This window comes from Furipterus horrens, unplaced genomic scaffold (assembly GCF_987537825.1).
Source record: "Furipterus horrens unplaced genomic scaffold, mFurHor1.1.pri manual_scaffold_5, whole genome shotgun sequence".
In the NCBI taxonomy this organism is placed as follows: Eukaryota; Metazoa; Chordata; class Mammalia; order Chiroptera; family Furipteridae; genus Furipterus; species Furipterus horrens.
The window spans coordinates 94,958,038-94,984,292 of record NW_028327175.1 but is presented as its reverse complement, the minus strand read 5'-3'; the positions used below and the strand labels follow the sequence as shown (position 1 = coordinate 94,984,292).

The window sequence follows — 26,255 nt, the reverse complement described above, 5'->3', positions numbered from 1 at the left end:
AATCATCATCAGTTCATTCTTTATCCACCCTCGGAGAATATTAAATAGAAGGCCACTCGGAGGAGGTCATCCAAGAGGTTTGTCTTTTCTTTCCAGCTCCTTCCTCACCCAAACCCAAACCAAACCAAACCAGCTGCATTTCTACTTGGGAGTTGCCTGAGAACCCTGCAGCTGCTGAAAGATAAGGCTGTAATTTTCCTTCAAGAGAAAGAAGACATCAGGTTCCCGGAATCTGAACACATCTAGATTTTAGGTGCAGAAGTGATTTCTTTATTCTTCCCTGACAGAAAAAGCCAGCCAACCTTTGCCCTCTCTGTCTTGTAGACAGCTGGGCAACCACACCAAGAGGTCATTTTCTTTCATTAAACCCTTAATGAATAGGTGACGCTGACAAGGAAACAGTAGTGCTTAAACATGCAGACTTGTAAGATGCATCTAAAGCCTTAATGTATCGGCAGCAATTATTAAATGACTTACTGTATGTGACCCTTTGATCATAACCTGGCTCTCTGACAGGTGTCGCCCGCAGGCAACACATCATTCTTTTTAAAAGGCAGATCCTATCACATGATGACACAGGAAGAATTTTAAAAGAATCCTGATCAGTCCCGTCACAGGGCAATAAAATCATATGTAGTTACTGTGCAGAGGAAAAGTTTTACTTCTAAGTAGCTAAGCATTGTTATTATCTCTCTTTAATGATTCTGATTCTTACCCCACCCTGACTTTATGACGTATATTACAATTAGAGCTAGTCCCAACAGTATGGGGAAAGCAATTAAAAAAAGAAAAAAGGAAAGAAAAAACCAAGCAAAGAACGCAGCTTCCACCAACCTTGATTTTTCACTTCAGAAAATTCCTTGTTGTATTCTTCCAGCGTTTCCCTAAGTTTCTGGTTCTCTGTTTCAATGTCGTGCAGGCGCTGCACTTTGAGCTGGAGCTGTTGCCCGAGGTCCAGAGCCGGCACGGGATCTGCGCAAGAGAAAAACATACATTATTCTACTGTGGACACAGACAAGCCCCCTTCCTGGTCACACGGGGGTTCAGGTAGGTCTCTTGGGCTGCCCTGGGGCTGCCACCAGAAGTTGGGGTACCTGTGGCTTTGTTACCTCCTTCCAAGTCCCTGGGAGCCCCATGGCTGAAACGGGGGCACTTCTCTGTTGCCTACAAAGGATGTAAATGCAGACCTACCCCCAAAGCCTCAAAACATGAAATCGAGGTGAAAATGACCATGGGCTCACTGGGATCTGCCCACTGCTCTGGCACAGTGTGACACTGGATCTTTGAGCTGAAAGGAAGAGGAGCCCTGGGAAAATCAACCATGCACCTAGAGCTGCACTTGAAGGATTGACAGTGTGTGTGTGTGTGTGTGTGTGTGAGAGTGTGCGTGTGTGTGAGAGTGTGCGTGTGTGTGTGAGAGAGTGTGTGTGTGTGAGTGTGCGTGTGTGTGAGAGAGAGAGAAAGTGTGTGTGTGTGTAGGGGGCAGGATATGTGTACCATAAGCTGCAACTTCACAATAATTCTTATGAAGTTGGAAATTACACCTGATACGCTGAGAGTGTCTCACTGTCACGACAGACATTTCCTCATTTGAGCCTCAAAATAATGCTGGGAAAGAGATGTAAGATGTGTACTAGATCCTTTCACAGAAGTGGAAACTAAAGCTCAGGGAAGCTGAGTGACTGGTCCAAGATTTCCTGGCTAGTTAGTGGGCAGAGAAAACTTGAATCCAAGTCTGTTAACACCAAGTGACTGTTGTTCCAACAAGGAAGATCCCCTGATGGAGCAGAGGAAATAAAAACAGCCTTTATAAGAGGCCACCCTGTTTAGGACATGCTCACTCTTCATCACAATCCTCCTTTACTAACCAAGGACACTCACAAAAGTCAGGTGAGCTGAGGACTAGAGACTGCTGGGTTTCTGCCCTGGGAGGTCCCACCATTCCCGAGGCACAGCCGGTGAGCCAGCCTGTTGTGAGCTGTCCTAGGCCATCGGGCCAGGCCACCCAGAGGCGGTTACCACACTCTAATTACAGTACAAGGAGCAGGAGATGGCCTGGGCCAGTTATGTGAGGTCTTGTGGCCAATTCAATGTACTATCCACCGTCAGATTTATTTATAAAAAGCTGAATTTTAATCTAAAGTTAGAGATTGCAGCCACAGAATTTATGGTGTTGATTCTTGGCCTTCAGCACAAAATAGAGAGACATTAAATATTCTTCTGGCATCGATGTGATCTTTATTTTTTTCTTCTGTTGCTTAAAAGGTGCTTATAATCTACCCGCTGGGCACCAGTGGAGCACTTCCTCTAGAACGCTTGGGCTCCATCAGAGCAGAATACCCTAGACCGCTGGGCTTAGCAAAGATTATTGAAGATATTTCTGGTATGGACGCCAGCATCACTTTTGAAATGGCTGCAAGGATTTAGTCTCCGGTTGAGGAATGCTAAACACCAAGCACAGTGGATCAACAAGGGTATATATTCAAGAGCTCATTTAATTTTCAAATACCAGAGTCATTAATTTTTCAGACCACCCCTGGTTCCTGGAAATGAGGGCTAGATCCACCATGTTTCAGTCGACGCGTCTACCAGGAGCCAGGAACTCTTTGAGATGCCAACATCTTTACAGAGTTTACAAAAGGCGGGCCCTGGGATATGTCCAGCACAACGGCAGACCTGTGCGTGGGGTTCAACACCAACACTCCGCATCACATGAAAGCCCTGGCTGTGGGCATTTATTCTGTGTGTATATACAGTTTATGACTGCATCACTTTTTCATTTGTGGCTTTTCATTATTATTTCAATCAGCATTAAAATATTTATATTAAATTAGATTTCAAAAGCTATTTTGTGGAAATAGTTCTTTTAAGTAGGAGTAGCAGTAACACTAAAGACTGAATTACTCGGAACATTCCAGGTGTAGCTTTTTAAAAAAATTTTAGTATCTTTCCAGGGTACATTCCCACCCTCCACCCCTCTCTCCATGGCCTCCTGCTGGGCAAATGGTCTGAAGGAAATAAACAGTGTGCCCGCATGGTCCCCTTCATAGAGAACGACAAACTCAACCTGATAAAGAGGCAGAGACGGATTAAGGTTGGTTGAGGCCCCAGGCACAGAAGAAAATATTGGGCCCCTTAAAAAAGAGAGACAGAGAAAATAAAAATACATGTTAACCATATTTTATGCAGTGTAGTAATGAAACCAAACTTGGTATCATTAGAAAAAAGTGTGAAGTTGGGGTTTCGCAGCGCCCTTCAGAAGTTGGGGCCCAGGGCGCGCGCCGGTGCGCTTGCCGTTAAATCTGCCTCCATACAGAGGTCAGGGAGAGATTGAGGAGGAGAACTGCTGCACTTGTACACAATTCTATTCGTGTTCGTTCACGTAGGCTTTCTGGCACAATTGCTCTTTAAAGAGCTAAGCTAGTATACTGCTCTCTATCCCTAAAATTTCTGTTGACAACTTTTCCAGTCCACACCTTTTAAAAGGCCGGTACCCACTGTGTCTGCTTAGAATAAAAAATAGCTTCCCTTGTTTGATTCAGCCAAAAATTCAGCTACATAAAAATAACATGCACATTATCAAGTGAATGGTAACTAGACCTTTAGACAAATTTTCAAAGCATTATATTGTAAATGAAAATTCTGGCAATCTCATAATTATTCATTATGTCATATATATTTAATTTAACACTATTAAGGGTTAATGCCTAAGTAGCAAAACTGGTTACAGAATAAAGAATGAACGGAATGTTCAAACATCTCTATGCATTAAACTTCAAACTTTACTACTGTACAGTTGGACAACTAAACGCCTACAGCATTTGAATATTGTTTTGGATTATGTAAAAGGCATTGCTAAAGTACCTCTTAGGCTTAATTTTTATTACTTGCATTAAAGGAACAGCTAATTACCACATGACAATATAATGACTCTAGCGTGTTTGGGCTAGAGACCAAAACAACGACTTTCGGCATGCCAAACCCCAACCTGCATGTTAATCTAGGGGAAATCATAGCTTTTTTGTCTTGTTAATGATTGCCAATGCCATTTAAACCCCACACAAGTATTGTTAGGCCCTATTCTGAATGTCACAAGCCTCCAATCTCAGAAGCTCAATTAAGGAATTGTCTGGGGGAGGTAAGAGAACACACCCATACGTGGAACAGGAACACACAAAACCTCAACCTGTCTTCCCTGCCTCCTCCAATTCAACATGCTTTATTACCAGTTCCATCCACCCAACGAGACAAACTTGCAATGTGTTTTAAAATCATCTAATAGTTAATTCCTGAAACACTCTCTGAGGCACTATAGAGCTCTTTATGCAACACAGGACTCAACATAATTACAACAAACAACAACACAGTCATTCAGCACTTTCTCCTAAGTACAGGTAACATTATCTCATTAATTCCAGCTATCACAGTCAGGGTTGGGGGAGGGGGCTCCACAATATGTCTAGTGCTGGCTTCTTACTCAAGGGACAGGGGCAGGAGAGAAGTCGGCCAGGCAAACAGGTACGCCAAAGTCTTGTGAAGATTTCTGCTTCCTGAACTAGCAGCCAACTACATTATCCTCTCTTCAAGTCCTAATTTAACAAGTATTTCTTAAGTACCTCTCTGCTCTGGGTAAGGCCCAAGTGAGGCACTGGGATGAACATTCAGCCATGTGGGCTGGGACCAGATTCACAGTAGAGATAAACCATGTTCACAAGTAACAGGAATAAAACAAGATGAGTGGAGGACCATGCTTAGAGAAACTGGGAAAAGTAGATTTTTTTTAAAAAAGAGGAGACTGAGTTTAGACCCATAGAGACCGTGGGGCAAGTCCACGTGGAAGATGCAGCATGCAGGAGGAAAAGAAGCAGGGAAAAGCCAGGCACAGGTCAGTCTATTGCTGGTACCCCAGTACACATTCTATGACATTACGACTGTTCCAGGTGCTGGGGGCACACGATGCTGATCAAAGACTTGACATTATGAAGTGAGTGAGACAGACAAAAAGCAGAACCAAGTAAAATAGAACTCTTTTAAGTACTGCAAAACATGAAAGAGAAAACCGGGTGTAGAGCATGGGGACGGGTACTGGAGATGACCGACAGGGAGGGTCTCTTGGAGGAGGTGATACTAGGATTGGGATCTGGATGGTGAAGAGGAGAGACTGCAAAAATCCGTGGCAGAGAAACAGCATTCACAGGTCCACAGGCAGGTGTGAACGTGGCATAGTCAAGGCAGAGAGAGAAGCCAGTAAGGCTGCAACGAAGGGAAGGGAGAGCGGCAAAGCACGTGTCGTCAGGAGGGAGGCTGTGCTCAGGATTTAAACAAGAATATGAACACAATTCAGGAGAGAAAAAGAATATATAAAGAAGAATAAGAGAGTTCTAGAGCTGAAAATAAATGGTCCAGGTACCCTGTTAGTGCAGTAGGTAGCATATCAGTCTCATAAAAAATACAATGCTGAAGAAAGCCAAAGGACCGAGTTTGGAATCAATTCAATTCCACTATTTTTTTGTTTGTTTTTATCCTTGCCCGAGGATACCTTTTTTTTTTTTCCCATTGCTTTTAGAGAGAGAAGAACAGAGAAAGAAAGGGAGAAAAGGGAGAGAAACATTGATGCAAGAGAGAAGCATTGATTGGCTGCCTCTGGAATGAGCTCAGACCTGGGATTTAAGTGACAGGACTGGAGGTCACAGGCACCTGGGCCCAGGCTGGGGATTGAACCTACAATTCAGGCATGCGCCCTGACTGGGAATCAAACCCTCAATGCAATGGTCTGACCAACTGAGCCACACTGGCCAGGGCCAATTCTACTCTTGGTGGGAAAAACGTTCAAAGAATAGGACTCTTGAAAGACAAGGGATTGGGGTATAAGGGAAAAAAAAAACACTGCAATTATTGGAACCATAAAAAGGTTTGTTGGTTTTCTAGTTGCAAAGTATTTAAGAGATTTAACCTTAAAGATGAGTTATACAATTTTCTTCTAAAAAGTTAAATGTTCCAAATTAGCTGCTCTGTTCTGTTACAGCAGATGGCTATCAGCCATATGTTGTCTGGCAAACATTAAAAAAAAATAAACACAATCTATATCTTTGAAGTCAATGTGATGTTTTTAATACTTAGTGAGAAAAATACTACTTACTGAAAGAAACTCATCTATAGTGACAGCATTCTAAAAATGGATATTTGGAAATGTTCCCATCATTATATAAATGCATGGGCAAAGACAATACCCTTTACAAAAATGTCTCAATGCCTCTTATCATACGAGAGTATAGCATAATGGTTTAGCGTGTGGGGGCAGACTGCATGTGTTCAAATCCCAGTTCTGCCATTTAACTGGTTGTGCAACCTTAGACAAGTTACTCAATATTTAATTACTAAGATGATATGTGCATACACTTAGAAAACTGCCAGGCATGGAGTTAACACTCAATAAATGTTACCTTCAATCTGTTCATCGCTTTGGGTAATACGGTCATTTTAACAATGCTCATTCTTCTAATCCATGAACATGAAATATCTTTTCATTTCATTGTATCTTTTTCAATCTCTTTTAATAATGCTTTGTAGTTTTCAGTATATAGGTCCTTCACACCCTTTGTTAAGTTTATTCCTAGATATTTGATATAATCCCCATCAAAATCCCAATGTCAATTTTTAAAGAATTAGAACGAAAAAAATCATCAGGTTTGTATGGAACCACAAAAGACCTTGATTAGACAAGACAATCCTGAGGGAAAGAAAGAACAAAGCCAAAAGTATAACACTACCTGACTTCAAGTTATGCTATAGAGCTACAATATCAAAAAGCATGATCCTGGCAGAAAAAACAGACACACAGACCAATGGAACAGAACTGAGAGCCCAGAAATAAAACCACATGTATAGAGGCAAATAACTTTTGGCAAAGGAGCCAAAAACACACAGTGGAGAAAAGAAAGCCTCTCAATAAAAGGTACTGGGAAAATTGGAATGTCACATGCAAAAGAATGAAACTAGATTATAGTTTGTCTCCATGTACAAAAATTAATTCAAAATGAATCAAAGACCTAAATATAAGATCTGAAACAATAAATTACATAGAAGAAAATATAAGTACAGTAGTCCCTCTCTATATCGTGGTTCACTTATCGTGGCCTCACTGTATTGCGGGATTAAAACAAATATTATATTTAATTATTTATCGCGGATTTTTTGTTATAGTGCGGGATTTTGTGGTACTGTATACGTATGTTGTTAAAGTTACGTTGGTTTAAGAGTGTAGAATAAATGTAAGGTTCTTACTTTGCAGGGGGTCTAGAACGTAATACCCGTGATAATTGAGGGAATACTGTACTAAACTTATGGATCTTGGTTATAGAGAACATTTTATGAATTTGACCCCAAAAGCAAGGGAAGTAGAGGCAAAAACAAACAAATAGGACTACATCAAACTAAAAGGCTTCTTCTGCACTAAAAGAAACCATTACAAAACAAAAAAGCAGCCAACCAAATGATGTTTGCAGACAACAGTTCTGACAAGGGGTTTATATCCAAAACATAAAGAACTCACACAACTTAACACCAAACAAAAAAACCAAACAACCCAATCAAAAAATGGGAAGAATACCTGAACAGACACTTCTCCCAAAAAGACATACAAACGGCCAACAGGTACATGAAAAGATATTCAACTTCACTAGCTATTAGGGAAATGCAAATCAAAACTACAGTGAAATACCACCTCACACATCTTAGAATGGCTATTATCAATGAGACAAGTAATAACAAGTGTTGGAGAGGTTGTGGAGAAAAAGGAATCCTCATTCACTGCTAGTGGGAATGCAGATTGGTTTAGCCACTATGGAAACAGTATAGTGGTTCCTCAAAAAATTAAGAATAGAGCTAGCATATGACTCAGCTATCCCTTTGCTGGGTATCTACCCCCAAAACTCACATTTATTTGCAAAGATATACGCACCCCTAAGTTCACTGCAGCATTATTCATGGTGGCCAAATCATAAAAACAACTAAAGTGTCCTTCAATAGATGGTTGGATAAAGATGTGGTACATATATACAATGGAAAACTACTCAGACATAAGAAAAGATGAAATATTGCTCTTTGTGACAACATGGATGGACCTTGAAGATATTATGGTAAGTGAAATAAGTCAGCCAGAAAAAGCCAAGAACCATATGTTTTCACTCATATGTGGGATGTAAAACTGAAACTCATAGACACAGACAGCAGTGTGGTGGTTACTAGAGGGAAGCGGGGAAGGGGAGGGAGTAATGAAGGGGGAAGGAGGCCCAATATATAATGTCAGAAGATGATTTGACTTTGGGTAGTGGGAAATTAAAAAAAAAAGTTACCTATTATCAGCTAACTCAAGCTGACATAAGATTTGCCAAAAGCAGTTTCAAACTATTTGTTACTAATATAAAAAGTTATTTTCTGACTAGTTAGCAAGAAAAATAGAATGTCAGGAAAAATCAGAATTTACTAGCTGAGTTTCAATAAATACTGTACAATCCTATAACTGGTACAATGGTTTCAAAAGTATAAACTGTATTTTCATAAAGCTAGCCGATAACTCACTCCTTTTGTTTAGATCTGTGTACCTTTGTGATTTATCTTTTCCAGCCATTTATGACAGCTATTAAAACCAAGAATAAAAATAACAAAACTTGGAGACTTCTGTTTCTGGTCATGCCAAATTAGCTGGTATTGGATTTGCTGTCTGGCCATAAACAACTAGAACACTAAGCAAACTATATGAAACAACCATTTACAGTTACTGAACAACTTGCAGAGCTAGATGGGGATCCCTGGGAGAAGGAAAACAAGTGAGGTGAGCCTATGACCACCCTGCCTTTCTGCCAGGAAGCACTTTCTAGACTGTAGCTCAGGGGGAACCCAAGCACAGCATGAGTCTTCCTAAGGTAAGAAAACAGAGATCAGAGGACTGGGAGACTGAGGTCCCTGGAATCTGTAGGGCTGAGCACTGGAAAGAAGACAGATGCAGAAAAAGAGCTAGAGAAATCTGCAGAAGAGTAATTGAGAGCCTGTTGCTAAAAAAATTGGAAAACTGGAATGTCACATGCAAAAGAATAAAAGGTGCATAAATATGCATAGGGCAAAACTCCTGAAGGCTGGGGAAAGAACTACAAGGAAGCCCTAAGTGAACAACCCCAGCGTTCACAGAAGGTTAGGAGATTTTTGAGTTGCAACCAGCCAACATGGAGAGATTTATTGAACAGCCTGGATATTTAGTAGGAACACCAGAAGGGCCATACCAGAATGGATGTCTAAATTAATCCTTAAGTACAGGCTACTCCAGACCCACCCCTTAAAGCTTAAAAATAGGCATCAGAATGATCAGACTAATCTGCAAGTAATTTAACTGATAGACAAAACAAACTTTAACACTTTTTTCAAAGTTTATTTTATTGATTATGTTGTTACAGTTCTCCCAATTTCCTTTCCCTTTGCTCCCCTCTGCCCAGTATCCCCCTTCCTTCCAGCAATCCCACTGCCCTTAGTTCATGTCTGTGGGTCGTACATATAAGATCTTTGACTTTACCTTTTCCTGTATTATTCTTAACTTCCCTATGACTATTTTGTACCTATCAGTTATGCTTCTTAATCCCTGCACCATTTCCTCCTTCCTCCTTCTTCCCCCTCCCAGCTGATATACCTCCAAATGCTCCCCATACCTATGATTCTGTTCCTATTCTTGTTTGCTTAGTTTGTTTTTTAGTTTTTAGATTCTGTTGCTGACTGTTGTGAGTTTGTTGTCATTTTGATGTTCATAGTTTTGATCTTCTTTTTCTTAAATAAGTCCTTTTAACATTTGATATTAACAATAGTTTGTTGATGATGTACGCCTCTAGCTTTACCTTGTCTGGGAAGCACTTTTTAATCGGTCCTTCCATTCCAAATGATAGCTTTGCTGGTTAGAGTAATCTTGGTTGTAATCCTTGCTTCTCATCACATTGAATACTTCTTGCCTGCAAAGTTTCTTTTGAGAAATCAGCTGATAGTCTTATAGGAACTCCTTTGTAAATAATTCTCTTCTTTCCTCTTGCTTCTTTTAAGATTCTCTCTTTAACTTTTAGCATTTTAATTATGATGTTTCTTGGTGTGGTCCTCTTTGGGACCAACTTGTTTGGGACTCTCTGTGCATCCTGGACTTGTATGTCTATTTCCTTTGCTAAATTTGGGAAGTTATCCTTCATTATTTTTCCACATAAGTTTTCAATTTCTTGCTCTTCATCTTCTCCTTCTGGCTCCCCTATGATTTGGATGTTGGCATGCTTAAAGTTGTCCCAGAGATTCCTAAGCCTCTCCTCGTTTTTTTCAATCCTTGTTTCCTCATTCTGTACTGGTTGACTGTTTATTTCTTCCTTATGTTCCAAATCATTGATTTGAACTCTGGTTTCCTTCCCTTCACCACTGGTTTCATGTGGGTTTTCCTTCGTTTCACTTAGCATAACCTTCATTTCTTCCCTTATGTGTTTGTTGTACTTAATTTTGTCTGTCAAGTCTGTGAGCATCCTTATCACCAGTGTTTTCATCTCTGCATCTGTTAGGTTAGGTACCTCCTTGTCGTTCAGTTCTCCCACTGGAACCTTAATCTGCTACCTTTTTGGGGCTGTACTTCTCTGTCTCCTCATCCTGACAGGCCCCAATGTTTGCCTCTGCATCTTAGGTAGAGCTCTCACACCTGTTATGTTGTAAGGGGCGGAGCCTTAAGGATTTGTCAGTACAGGGTGATCGGTTTCACCACACTGTGGTGCTGTATATGGGGGAGGGGTCTGAGAGGGAACAATGCCGCTTGCTCAGCACTTGCCCCCTTTCCAGGCACCTCTCCCACTTACCATATGCGACTGGCACCCCTCTAGCTGTTGCTTGGTTATGGTTCCCGGAGTGGGTGGGTCTGCAGACATTCCAGGACTGTGGTGGCCCTCTAAACAGACTGCTTGAGAGATCAGCAATTTCTTTCTCTGCCCCAGCTTTCACTGGTTTTCACAGTCAGAAGCAATGAAGCTTGATTTTCCTGGTGCTGGAACTGTGAGCTTCGAGGTCTGATCTGGGACTGGGAGTGCTCCCCAGGTGCTGCTGGCCACAACCACTGCCCTGTTGCTGCCACACTGCGTCCTCTCCACCCTGGTTCTGCCCCTCCTACCTGTCTGGATGAGTATTTCTTCTTTATTTCTTTGTTTTTTGGACTTCCATGCTGTTTGGTTTTCTGACACTTCTGGTCTTTTTTTTTTTTTTTTTTTGGTTTTGAGGTAGTTGTATTCTTTCTTTGTTGTGGAGGGAGATGCAGTGTGTCTACCTACGCTTCCATCTTGGCTGGAAGTCCTCAAAACTCTTAAGACAACAAAATACAGGTAACAATTACAATGTCCAACATCTAATAAAAAATTACTACAAGTGCAAAGAAGAAGGATAATCGGGAGGAAGGGGGGAAATCAGTTAACAAAAACAGAACCAGAAGGGATATAAGATAATGAGAGTAGTTCACAAAGACAAAAACAGTTATTATAAGCATGCTCAAGGATTTAAAGAAAGGCACAAGCACAATAAGGGAAGAAGACATAAAGAAGGACCTAATGGAATCCCAGAGCTTAAAATACAGTATTTGAAATGAAAAAACTCCTCCAGACTGGCTTAACAGCAGATTAGACACTGCAAAGAAAATCAGTGAATTTGAAGAGATAGTCATAGAAACTGTCTGAACAGAGGCATAGAGAAGAGACTGAAAAAAAGTCACCACAACCTCAGCCACCTGTGAAACAACATCAAGCAGTCTAACATACATGTTGTAGAAAGGGGCTAGGGGTGTACTTGGGGAAACAGTGGCGAAATTTCCAAATTTGGTGAAAGCTATAAACCTAAATATCCAAGAAACTCAGTAAAATCCAAGAAGGATAAAAATAAAGGATACCAATAAGCAAAATCTAATTGGTGAAAACAAGAATTAAAAAACAAACAACAACAACAAAAAAACCCTTAAAATCCTAAAAGCCAGAGAAAAAAAAGAATCATTATACAACATATAGGAGAAGAAAGATAAGATTAACTGGAGACCTCCAGTCATAGAGAAAAAAAACAACACAAAAAATACCAACGTACAATTTCATACCCAACAAAAATCATCCTTCCAATATCACGATGAGGTAGAAACATTTTTGTTTGTTTCAGGTGAAGAAAAGCTGGCAGAATTCATTGCAAGTGTACCCACACTATAAGAAATTTTAAAGGAAATGTTATAGACTTAAAGAAAATGATGCCAGACGGAAACTTGGATCTACACAAAAGAATAAAAAACACCCAAATGGTAAATATAGGGGTAAAAATAAAATACAATTTTTCTCATTATAATTTTCATTAGAAGACAATTGACTAAAAGCAAAAACAGTACAATGTATTGTAGTGTTAAAACATATATAAAAGTAAAGTGAATACCAATACACAAAGGATGGGAGGATAAAATAAAAGTGTATTATAATAACATTGTTACATGTGAAGTAGTATATTATTATTTGAAGGTATAGCACAATAAATTAAAGGTGCTTACTGTAAACCTTAAAGTAACCACTAAGAAAATAAAACAAAGAGTTGTAGCTAATAAGACAAGTGGGGAGATAAAAAAAATAATCAAAATAAACCAGGTAAAGTACAACAAGAAACAGGTAAGACAAATAAAAAACAAACAGTAAGATGTTAGACTTAAACCCATCTACATACATAATTATATTAAATGTAAAAAAAAATCTAACATTCCACTTAAAAGGCAGATGTCAGACTGAATTAAAAAACAGGACATAGCTGTTTACAAGAAATGCAACTTAAATATAACAACAAAGGTATGTTAATAGTAAAAGGACAGAAAAAGATATAATACGAAAACACTAATCGAAAGAAAGCTTGAGTGCCATTTAAAATGAGACAAAGGAAACTTTGTACAAGGAGCATTACCAGGAATAAAGTAGATCATTGTATAAACACAAAAGAATCAATTACTGAGAAGATATAACATTCCTAAAAGTATATACACTCCAAAATAAAGTTTCAAAAAACATGAATTAAAAACTAACAGAACTGAAGAGTTCACGATAATATAATAAAGATTCCAAAACTCTGTTCTCTCTTATTAATAGTACAATTAGACTGACATACTAGATCTAAAATTTATATGGAAACTCAACTAGCCAAAACAATTTTGAGAAAAAAGACCAAAGACAGAGGATTTGTATTACCTGATTTAAGACTGGTTATAAAGCTATAGTAATCAAGATAGTATGATATTAACATAAGGATATACAAATCAATGAAATAAAACAGAGGATGCATCCCCAAAAAACAAAACTCACACATATACCATCCATTAATTTTTCAATGAAACTTGACCCTTACCTTATACCATACATTAAAATTAACTCAAATTGTGTCATAAGCTTAAAGGTAAAAGATAACACAATACAACTTCACTAAAAAACACAGAAGAAAAAATTTATGACCTTGGGCTAATCAATAATTTCCTAGAACATAAAAAATAAGAACAACAAAAACAACAACAAAAAACAGAACCCCCCCCCCAATAAATTATACTTCTAAAAAAACAAAACAAAACAACCTTGCTCCTCAAATGACAACAAACTGGGAGAAAATATTTGCAAGACAACCCACTAAAAAAATGGGAAATAGGCACTTTCTAAGTGAAGATCTATGAATGACCAAAAGCACATGAAAAAATATTCAGCATCATCAGTCATCAGGAAAATGCAAATTAAAATGACAGCATATGCTTTACATTCACTAGAATGTCTGAAATGGAAAAGACTGACAGTGCCAAATGACAGCGATGATGTGGAGGAACCACAAATCTCACATGTACGTGTGGGAGGATAAATGACCCAGCTGCCTTGAAAAACAGTTAGGCAGTTTTTTACCAAGTTGAACATGCACCCATCCCATGCCCTGGCAATTCTAGACTTGAGTACTTACCTGAGAAAAAGGAAAACCTATGTCCATGAATGCTTGTAGCAGGTTTATTCATAAGAGTCACAGAGGAAACAATCCAAATTCCCATCAATAGGTAAATGGGTAAGCAACTTGTTATATACCCACAGAGTAAAATATTGTTTTTCAATAAAAAGGACCATGATACCAGCAACAAGATGAATCCCCAACAGATTCTGCTCAGAGAAAGAAGCCAGACACAAAAGACTGCAGACATAATGATTCCATTTATATGAAACTCCAGAAATGATAAATTTCATCTCCAGTGACCGAAAGCATATCAGTGGTTGCTGGCATTTGGGATCATAAGGGAACTTTTGAGGTGATAGAAACAGTCTATATTTTGATTGTGAAGGTGGCCATAGTACCAAATTGTAAACTTAAAGTGGGGGTATTTTATTATATGTAAGTTATGCCTCAGTAAGTTGATTTTAAAATATAATATTTTAGTGACTGAGTAGTTTTTTGTACTTCTAATAAAATATAAAGTTTGAGTCCTTTTTATTCTTCATCATACCCTTTAATTCTGTTGTTAGTATGATTCACAATGTATTTAACACACACTATAATTACACATGTGTATCAGATAGAAAGGAAGGAAGGAAGAAAAAGGGCCGGCAGGCAGGCGGGAAGGAAGGAAGGAAGGATATATTAGGGTTACAAACTCAAATTTTTTTACTGTTGGGGTATATGAATAAAAGTTGTTTGCAGATCACTGACTTAGACCCATTTGGCTGCTGTTCAAAGGATGGGCGGGAGGGTGTGAAGTGAAGGTGGCGAGGTGAGAGGTAATAGTGGCCTGGATGAGGGTGGTGGTGGATGAGGATGTGGCTGGAGATTGGGTCACCAGGCTTACTGATACATCAGCTATAGAGGTGTGAGGGTAGGGAATTCAGGCTGACTCCTGTATTTGTGGCCTGAGCCACTGCATCAGTGGTGATGCCATTTACCTTCCTGGGAGGGCTTGGGGGAAATCAGCTGTTCTCTTGTGGAGTTCAAGAGCCTAACAGATGTCAGAAATCACCTAGGTGGAGAATGTAAGTGGGGAAAAGAAAGCTGAGAGTCCCGCAGAGGAAGAGAGGTAGCCATGGAAATCTGAGGAGCATACCCAGGTGGGAGACGGCTTTGGCAGGGATAACTGGCTCCCAGAGGACTTTGCTGTGACAGGGAGAGCTGGCCAGTGGCTGCTAGATGTCACCCTTGTCTGACCACACGTGTGTCCTCAGTGAAATATAAGCAGTGTGGCGATCAGAGTAGAGAGGAAATCTGAACTAGACAGTGGCATAAGGTTGGGGCCAGCCTATGCAGTGTAGGCGTCGTGTAAACCTCGTTACTGTGGTCCTCCTGGGACTTGGGTACGTTTTGTTTTGGATTCCCTGGGTCACCATCACACACTGATAAGCCCCACTATCTTGGTGCAGAAAAGTCCTGAAGAAGGAAGAGGACACTGCTGACTTCCTGTAGAGCCACAGAGGCTGAAAGGCAGGGCTTCCGATCAGGTGGGGCCATCAGGTGAGCTGGGGACGGGCTGGGGAGGCTGGGGGCTTGGAGAGAAGGCCAGGCTGGTGGTGAGCTGCTTTTCCATGTATTGTGAGAACTGAGAAGACCAACCTCACAAAATCTGAGCTCATGTTTGTACAGAGGGCTCTGCAGGCAATGGGGCTGTACCCTGCCATCAGCCAGAGGTTGAGTGTGCCCCTTGTGAGTGCCATCCCTGCGATGACATCACAGCGTGGCAGACGCTACTTTTTGCCAGGGCACTCTAGGCTAATGTAATCATACGATTACATAATTAACCCAGCTGTCTCATTAAGAAAATCAACTGGAATTCAGAGCATAATTAGTCATACAGCAATTAGCATGCTGATGAGCAACTGATGAAAAGCTGTCTAGATATCAAGTGTGCCAGGACCACCCCAGTTATGGCAAAGTGGGATAGAGGCGACACACTGCCCCACAGAAGCGAATCAAGGATTCCCCACATCTTTGCCAGTCAGTTCTCACACTACAGTCCAGCGTTGAGGGCCAGAGAGAGAGCCCTGAAGATGGGGCAGCATGCAAAAGCAGGGACAAGCAATTCAGACACCCATCCTGTCATGTTTGCCTTTCTTTAAAATGTTTATAGCTATTTCCTCAGCCTGCAGACATATAACGGCAAAATGGAGAAGCTGACCAGGCCCCATATTTGTTTTAACCTGGTGAAGGAGGGTGAGAAAGTTGCTCTTTGTCTGGATTCCAGTATTGGGTAGAGCTTAACATCCCTGTCCTCTGGCCCCTGAGGGTCCCTCGGAGCAGCTCAGTCCCATAGCCCAGGGAAGAGACAGGAGAGCATCTGCAACCCATAGCCTTCATTCTGAGGCTGGAGCTCTGGTTCCACCTCAGTCCCATTATGGTGCTGGTGGTCAATTCTTAGAATGCAAATGTTTCATGAAGGTAAACTGAGAATGTGTAAAGGGAATCCTGCCACGTGGGCACCTGAGGTTATACAGTTCTCTCTGGAGGGGCCTGGGCATTGGCTCCTCTGCCAATACCAGGAAACCTAGAATACATGGACTGGAACAGCCTTTCAGGATCCAGCTGCAGCAGCCACATTTCTGCAGCCTCCAAAACTGCCACCAAGTGGCCTGTCAGTTAAAACTTTGGTATGAGAAGCAAGGGGTATTTCCAACCAAATTCTAAGATTTTGACACTTTTTTCCAGGAGTCTTGCTATGGGATCCTTGAATGGAGGACAGATAGGGAAGAAGAAAGAAGAATGAAAAGAACAGAACAATGTTTTCTAATTGTAGCCAGTAAGTGTGTCCTCACCTGAAATCAGCATGAGGAGTACAAAGACCTACATTACTACTTTATTCTTATGGAGGAGTGTTAAAAAGCAGTTCTCGCCCTGATCAGTGTGGCTCAGTTGGTTGGGCATCATTCCACAAAGCGAAAGGTCACTCGTTTGATTCCAGTCAGGGCTCATGCCTGGGCTGTGGGTTCGGCCCACAGTTGGGGTGTGTGCAAGAGGCAACTGATCGATGTTTCTCTCCCTCTCTTTCTCCCTCCCCTCCCTTCGCTCTAAAAATAAATAAATAAAAATCTTAAAAAAAAAAAAAAAGGCAGTTCTCAGAAACAATGATCCACTTTATTTCTGGATTCTCAAATGGTAGGCTGATGGGATAAGAAGGTTTTCCTGAATCCAAATTGAAATGTGGCCCCAAGAGCACCTGAGAGCAGAGGCGGGTGGGAGTAGGTTCTGAAAATGGAGTGTCCTACAAGATCAGCTCTCTGCAGCCAGCTCTCTTTCAGGACTTCTGAACACTAACACCTTCTACCTACAATTGCAGGCCAGTTCCTCTATGGACATAAAGTGAGAGAAGCCAATCTTGAAAGACTGAGTTCTAGTCGTGTTGCATGAATCAATGAATATTTTATACCATTGGTAATGTGCTTCCTTAGATTTAAATCTTAAAATAAACTCTTCTAGGCACTGTCTTTGTGTTTGAAGAGTTTTGTGTCTGCAGGACATAAACCACATCTTAGTGAGGAGTGAAAGATGATTCTCTTTCTATGGGGCCACAGTTAGAGGCAAGGAGAACTTGCAGTGGTTCTTCCATGAACTCTGCAACCAAAGCGGAGTTCTGCAATACCAATGCACAGGGGTAGCTCCACCAACTTTGTCTCTTTTTCTCCTTTCTAGGAACTTAAAAAGAAAATAGCATTACTGAGATGTTTCTGGGACAAAAAAGTCACAGTTCTCTTCTATAGAAATCAAGTGTGGACAAATACTGAAATAACCACTGCTTGAGTTATCTGTAATCCACTAATAAGAGCTATTCAGTAACTAAGATTGCAAGTTGAGTATTTTACTGATTTAAGCTATTCTCCATGATTGTTGAAATAAATGCATGCTCATTGTGAAAAATCTGAAAAGTATCAAGAAGCAAGAGCAAGTCACCCACGCAAGGTTAATTTCTGGCAGATTATGCATGCCATCATAACTTTGCTCAGAGCACAGTAAAATTCCAGCTATGCAAGAGCCTTTAAGAGGAAGTCATTCCAGAATATTTCCAGCTATCTGAGAGGGTCACATTTTAAGAGCCGAGATATTTATTTCTTGTTTCATTACAGTAAAGGACAGAGGCTGCCTATTTAACCTGTTTAATTATGGAATAGTTTCTCAAAAGTACAGTGGAGTCTCCCACCAGGCAAATAGAAGTGACCTGAGGGGGAGGGGGGCTAAGTCTCAGCTGCATTTGTATCTTAGGTGCCTGGCACACAATGAACTTCAGGCAAGTGCTGGCCAAAGGGATGTGTGAGAACGACTAATTAAACAACACACCTTGAACCTTTTCTTGTATACCTGGCATCACTGTTGTTGACAGATACTCACCGAACTCTTGCTCTCACCCACAAATACAGATTCCAATGCAGATGGACACTGGCCTCCTGATTAGAGGAACTCCCCCGTCTGGGGGGCCTCGCCCAGGTGTCTCTACCAAGTCATGTTGCTGGCAGATGGCTATAATGCTTTTCCTCATGGCTAATTGTTAGCAAATTAATAAATACAAATCTCAATCAGAGGTGTATTAAAATAAAAAATTTAAGTATTTGCAAGTTTAAACTATCCCTATTGATCACATACATTACGATATAAAAATCTGTCTGACAAAATTGACAGATGAAGCCGTCTAGATTAACGACATAAAATTGTAACTTATTTATGAATCTAAAACTACTCTCTTACTGCTATGATGTTGACAATGAAGGCAAAGAACATTTTCAATTAGAACAATAATTAGAGATAACAGACTTAGGAACAGGAAGCTAATTCTCCAAATATTTTGCTGGTCTTCCTTTTAATTATGTAAGCCATGTAAACAAGTAAACCAGATCAACAAGTATTGTTATCCAGAAATGAAGGAAGTAACACTTTGTTAACTGAGTGCTGTGCTAAAGCGGCCCTGGTCACCTTTCACCACCCTCTACCTCCTACATATAGTTGAAACCCGTCCATATCTCTCCAACTCCACTCCTGCCGCTTGAAACCAAGTGACCTCATCTCTCTCTTCCTACATCAACTCAGACCCCTTTCCAAATCTGTTGTTGAAATTGCAGCCAGGATGACTTTTATATGACACATACCTGATCGTGTTACTTTCCTGCTTAAAACTCATTCATGGTTTGTCTGTTAAAGTCCAGAATCCTTCACATAATCTACTAGGCCCCCACCTGTCTTTGCACTAGGTGACCACACTGGCACATGCCCTTTACTCAGTTGTCCTATTAACACTGCCCCTTTGTCTACTGACAGTGTCTTGGTTTGGAAGATAAGAGTACCTGGCCAGTCTCCTCACTGCCCTCTCCTTTCCTTGCTCACTAAGCTCACTGCCCCGGGGCATCTGCCTCTGAGCCTGTCCAGCCCTACCCATTCTATACTCTTTGCCCAGTGGGCTCTGCCTTGCAAGCACTCATGACACCTAAAACTCAATAATTACTTGTGTAATTACTTTTTAATGCCCACATTCCCACCAGACTCTAAAGTCCATGGGAACAGGAAGTTATCTGGCTGATTTGTTCACTGCTCTATCCCTACAGCTCAGCATAGTTCCTGAGACAGCGAGGGGGCAGCGCGTAAGGCATTGACTGAGAAATCAATGTGTGCTCTGACTAAAGTAGCAGAATATCTATGATAAAAAGCATCTTAAAATACTCTAAAATTAACTAGGGAATGTGGAGCAATCTGGTAGCAAATGAAAAAGAACATATACATGGGATCTTAACTATTTTAACATTTCAGAGGACTTACTGAAATGAGTATGTATTTAAACATTCATTCAGTGTCTTTAATAAGAGGGAGTTTTTGGAAGGAAACACATTGCTTGGGATACTGGGTGTGGAGATGAAGAAGAGGAAAGACTGTGATGACCCCAATGCTTCTTTTCCTTTGAAGAGCTATGCCACACCACTGAAGGAGAGGCGGGCAGGAGGGGAGTGGGTTGGGATGGAGGGGGGCTCCCAGGCCTGGTGCTGGGTGTGTAAATCTTGGGATGCCAGCAGGACAGCTGCTAAACCAAACAGATTTTGGACGTCAGTACTAGCCCCAAAACCCAAGGCCTCTGAAGCATGTATGTTTGCCTGATGAACCCCGAATGCTAAGTGTCATAGAAATGTCTGTGCAGGCAGGTAAATCTTTATAGAGTGACAGCGAGCAAAATGACAGTTCAGAGAGCTATTAAGTGGTTCTGACTCAATGAAAGATACATTCTGCTCTCTTGCCATTTAGGTTGTTAAAATGCTCCAGCGTGCTCTCCCTCAATGGAAAGTGTCAACCCCTGGAGTACACTTCAATGGGAACAATTAAAGCCTGAGCCCAAAAAACCTCAGAAAGCATTTGAAGAAATAATTTGATCCATCAATTTATTTGACAAGTATTTATGGAGTTTCTGCTACATGCCAGGCACTGGGATAGACACTAGGGAAATAATTAGGGACAAGACCACATTGCCCCAGTCACTCTGCCCAGCCAGAAAGGAAAACAGCTGAGTAACAAGTAGTTATAACAGAGGGAAACACCGGCTGCTGGGAAGGGGGCGTGTGTGAGAAGGGCACACCTGAACTGAACCAGGGAGGTCAGGAAGCAGCATCTCCACAAGTAAATTGGCAGGAGTAAGACAAGATGAGTTGAGAAGGGCCCGGCCTGCTGGCAGTGGGGACCATGGGTTAGAAGGAGGCAACCCTGCAAGCACGAAGCCTCACGTGGCAATGCTGTTAGACATGAGAGGTGTGGCCTGAGCTGTGGCGTGGAGGGCAGAAGTTGGGATGGAGATAAGTGGGTGGAATCTAGACTACAGAGGTCCCTCGCTGTATCGCAGTTCACTTATCGCGGCCTCACTGTATTGCAGGACTTTAAAAAATATTATATTTAACGATTTATTGTGGATTTTTCACTATATCGTGGGATTATGCAGTACTGTATACATATGTTGTTAAAGTTACGTAGGTTTAAGAATGTAGAATAAATGTAAGGTTCCTACTTCACGGGGGGTGGGAGGGTCTGGAATGTAATACCCACGATAAGTGAGGGAATACTGTATTGTTAAAGTAAAATGGCCAGGACTTGGTGACTCAGTGCTTGGTGTGAGCAGCTGGGCAGAAGGTGGTGCTGCTCCCTAAGGGAAGAGCTCAGGATGGTTTCCTTTGGACACACTGGGTAGTTTCAGGGTGCCTGTCAGCCACCCCAGGGGGTATGTCCAGGAGGCTGCTGGATATGAAAGCTGACACTCAGAATTGAGAACTGGACAGAGATAAACCTTTCAGAGCTACTGATGTGACCTTTCGTGAATTCTGCTATGGAGGACTCTGGGGTAGCTCTGGGTCTACGGACTCATTGGGTTGTTCAACATGTCACACATGCAGTGCACCAGGCCCTGCTCCAGGTGCTGGGCATAGAGCGAGACAGCATAGCTGCTTTCAAGGAGCTTTCATTCTAGTAGGACCAGCAGATAAGAAACAAGAAATCCCACAAATAAATAAAATTCCTGGAAGGGTGGCAAGCAGGGACTAGTTCAGTTAGGATTCTTTTCCTGTCTCCAAGGCCAATCGGACTCTGGCTCTGGCTCTTCCTGGGCTCCTGGAGCTGGGCCACATGGCACAGAGCCGAAATACTGGTCCCATTATCCCTAAGAGCTTCTTTAGTTTTCCGAGATAGCGTGAGTTGATGTTTCTTGACACTAGAAGGCTTAATGCACCCCATCAGTGTTTCTGGGTTTGGCGGGACTGAGGCCCGAAGCACACAGACAGTTAAGGCACCTGACTCCCCACAACTGTGTGACTGTCAGTAAATGCAACGCTATTGACCAGGCCCTTCCTGTAAACCTCAGCCACAGCATTACTTCATTTGAGCAGTAAGACTTCAAAACACAGGTAGAGTGCTCCAAGCTTCTCAAGGAACTTGTTAGAACTGTCAGACCACAGCATTTGTGAGAGAGGAATACCTGGGATGTGGGTAAAAGTGATCTATATGGCATGCAGATGGACTCTGACTGACTTTTATTATTATAAAAAACATCAAACATTATTTGCTCCCACCATCTTAAATTGAAACTGCAAACTTTACTTCTCCAGCCAAAAATAATAATTATGGAGAATATCACCAAAATGGGAAAAAATTCTAATGATATAATGTTAAGTGAAAAAAGCAGGATGTAAATATGTGCCCATATTATGATAAAAAATTCCATAAAAATTATATACATGCATGAATAAGGTCTGCTTAGGAGAAGAAGAGCGGTGATGGAAGAAATGGTCTCGTCTTTTTCTATAGGAAATTAGGGTGAAAAATAATTGCTGAAAAAGAAAGCCAACAATTTGTTGAAGTGGCTGCCCAGCTGAGAAATTCACTGAGGGAAAACACAGGTAAAAACTGGACGTTTAAAAAGGAGAGTGTAGGTTATTTAGAAAACAGCAGTCCTGGCTGGTATGGCGCTGACCTGAGAACCAAAGGGTTGCTAGTTCAATTCCCAGTCAGGGCATGTTCCTGGGTTACAGGCCAGGTTCACAGTTGGGGGCACATAAGAGGCAACCATACACTGACGTTTCTCTCCCTCTCTTTCTCCTTCTCTTCCCCTCCCTCTAAAAATAAATAAATAAAAATCTTTAAAAAAATAAAAAGAAGAAGGTAGATTTAAAAAAAAAGAAAGAAAGAAAAGAAAACAGCAGCTAAAGACTCTCTAGTTCTTTGGCATAGATGAAATAAGCCAGACCACTTTCAGATAACACGCATAGATGAAATAAGCCAGACCACTTTCAGATAACACAAAACTTGCATTTGTACAAGATCACACCAGTGGGACCACCAAGGTGCCAGTACTTGAGAAAGACTGTATTTGCTGTGCAAAGCTTCCTCATGAGCCTTGGTCAGTCTTCAGGGAACCCCTAGTTGGTTATAAACTCTTGTAGAAAGTCAAAAGGCCAGAATTTGGAACCAAGTGTTGGATAAGCTCCTAAGACAGAAAGAGTTTAAAATAAAGAAAACCATTTTCCATCACCAGACTATTCCCCTATACTGTTGCATTTCAAAGATGAGAAAATTGAGGTTCAGAAAGGAAAAGGAATGTAACAAAGACCACACAGCAAGGCACTGGCAAGATAATCTGAATCTCCCTGTCCAAAGAGCCTTCTGCTGCCTGTTGCTTGGGGTGACCTCTATCCACCCCAGCTATCTGAGGGGACAGCAAAGTCCATAGTGGACCTGAATTAGAATGCAAGTTCAGACCTGTTTCTGCTTTGCTTTGTTAAAGTAGTTCTAGTAATGTCAGTAATCCAAATACTTGATTGTAGTTAACTGGGCTACCACTTGCCCTTGGCTATAAACCTTAGGTGAAAGACTTGACCAGAGGTCACTGGTTCCCTGAATGACCTGGGAGGGGAGAGAGGCATTCTAGGTACCGTATTGGGGCTGTTCCTCAATGTGGACTCAGTCAGCCCAGAACCACGAACATCCACGTTGTCTACACAGTACACACTTAAGTTCTATTTCTTCTCTGTGAAATGAGCAGTATTTTACACCAAAACTAAAGGTAGCCCCACAGATCTGAGTTTCTGCATTTGCAAAAGTATTAACTAGAGGTTATGTGATGACTTAACAAAAGTGCATCTAATTTCCATACCCACCCAAAGGCTGGGTATTGGAGAATTCACATACCCAGAACTCCTCTGGTTTCACGGGGAAGTTGCCATTGATGGCGTAATTCTTTTAGGAAAGCCTGAAACCAAACAACTCTCCAGACACCACGTCCACTGATGGGTTATGAATGAGTGTGTGGGCTTACCTGGAACATCAATCAATCTTTTGTAGACATTCAAGAAGGCTGCCTCAGCTTCTTTGCTTCTTTTACTCAGTGCATCAATCTGAAAAGGAATGGAAAGAAAAAAAAACAAAGAGCTCAAAATTTGTCAAGAGGTAATTTAAAAATCATTACACATCTAGTAAGTTCCCACAACAAATGGAAGTCTGACTTCTCCATGTAAATGCCGGCCAGCTGGGTCTTCAACCTCTTAGAGGAAATATCTGCAAACATACAAAAGGGAGGCGATCCATGAGGGCCCAGCTCCTAAGGGCGCGTAAGTCAGGGGCAGTGCTTTGAGACGAAGCCATTTGCACCACTCTGTCCTATTACCCAACTGAGTGTGGACTTTCCATACAGAAAATGGCCCAGTACTCTTCCTGGTCTCTTTCCTTCTTCTGCCAGTATTTACTAAAAGCTGATTATGTGCTGGACACTGTGCCGGGAGGCGGGGCAGAAAGGGACAGCTCCCAGCCCCAGGAGCATGTGGGCCAGGAGGGGCAACGGGTATGTAAAGAAGTAATAAAATCCCAGCTGGGAAAGTGCTAGGTAAGCAGAGCCATGGGGATGCAGAGGAAGGGACATAAAGCAGGAAAGTAGGTGATGTTCGAGCAATCCTCAGGAGCTAGCTGTTCACCAGGGTGGAAAGGTAAGAAACTACACAAAAGGGGAAGAACACATTCCAACACCCAGAACACAGTTCTTAAATCTGGGGATTCATAGATCATCTTGAAGAATTTTATGAAAAGTCAAGAACTGTCCTCCTAGAAACACACCCCCTGTACACACACACACACACACACACACACACACACACACACACACACCCAACACACAGTTATACATTCTATGTTAGGACACTCATGTGTCTGCTAGTATTCTGTCCACAGAACCCAGATTAAGAACCCATGGATGGGGCTATTACATACCAGGCAATGTGGGGGGTCCGCTGGGATAGGAACTTGGATACACTGGGAGCACTGGTGAGCACTGAGACTGGAGGAGTGAGGGGGTGAGATCACGAAGGGCCATTAGTGCATATGGAGGATAAACTTCATTAGTTATGTGAGAGTGGAAGGACAGGAGGGGGCAAGAAGGAGGCAACCACTCAGAAGTGGCTGCCTTTGCCCCAGCTGCAGGGCAGCCGGGGTCGGGATTGAGAAGAGGAGGCCAATCACAGAGATTATAATCCAACTGAGTTGATGTGAGGCAGAGAGGAATGAGGTGAGTCAAGAATGAAGCCCAGGTTTCTAGGTAAGGCAATGGATGAGTATCTGTGGTAGTGACCAAGACCAATTTGTTTCACGAACTAAGCTGCTAAGCTAGTTTCCCTCTAGTATAAAGCCTATTCATCAAAGAAAGGTGACTTATGGAACTCCAGAGTATGCGAGACACAGATCCAAAGAGCCTCTGTCAGATGGACTCAGTACGTATTGTGCTCACATAACACATCTGCTGAGACAACAGATCACTTTTTATACCTAAAGCATGCAAGATGCTACATGCACGAAGTTCATACTGGCTCAGGAAAAGGACACTAAATTATATATTCCTTCCGTCCCCTCTCAGAATTATACTCTGTCTCCAATGTTATTAAAGAGGCAAAAGGATGTGGTTTAATTACAGGGCCTCTCACCGGAGACAAGCAACAATTTGTTGAAGGCTGAGAGAGGTCACCTGATTAAGGATGGAAAGACCCTGAGGAGTGGGACACAAGGCTAGTGGGGGCTGGGCCTTAGAAAATCCAGTGCAGAGCAGACTAGTGCAATGCAAGCATTTCCACATCTAACAGGTGTGCTCCAAAGTTGCCATTTGAAGTTGTTGCTTGGAGCTCGGACACATTTTTCCCTCATAAAATAAGGTTGTGATTTAGGTGTTGGAGAAGTTTTCAGAATAATATGTGAGGACTACTTAAACATGACAAGATAGTTCTCTTTATTTTTAAAACGTTTTCCCCCTCTGATTAGCAATTCATGCTCATTGTATAATTAGAAAAATACTAAAACTAGACTAAAATTATAATTCTGCTATGCACTGGTGAAAGTTACCTTCTGTCTAATCTGTAGTTCCCTTCAATTTTTTTTCTAATTAAAAAAGATATACAGTTGAAAGAAATGTAGGTACATAGGGAAACTATAGAGACAGAAGATAGATTAGCGGTTGCCTGGGGCTCGGGACAGGGAGGATGACAACTAAGGGGTGTGGGGTTTTTTTCCAGGGTGGTGAAATGTTCTACAATTGATTGTGATGATGGTTGCACAACTTCATGAATATAGTAAAAGTCAATGAACTGCAGACTTTAAATGGGTGGATTATATGGTATGTGAATTATATCTCAATAAGGCTGTTAAAAATGTGTGTGTTTGAAATTAAACCATAAATTTTCATATTGTATGTTCTTTCACTAATATAT

The 26,255-nt window shown here is 41.4% G+C and overlaps 1 protein-coding gene across 8 annotated transcripts in view; it reads right to left on the bottom strand.

Moving 5' to 3' along the window:
- CUX1 (cut like homeobox 1) overlaps positions 1-26,255 on the bottom strand; it is a 362,525-nt gene that overhangs the window by 142,581 nt on the left and 193,689 nt on the right. For all 8 annotated transcript variants that reach the window (XM_090276816.1, XM_090276819.1, XM_090276817.1 and 5 more), the window contains exons 4-5: positions 23,828-23,906; positions 835-972 (exon numbers count right to left, since the gene is read on the bottom strand). In XM_090276816.1, the coding sequence (XP_090132942.1) occupies positions 835-972; positions 23,828-23,906 (217 nt within the window). The remainder of the gene's footprint in view (positions 1-834; positions 973-23,827; positions 23,907-26,255) is intronic.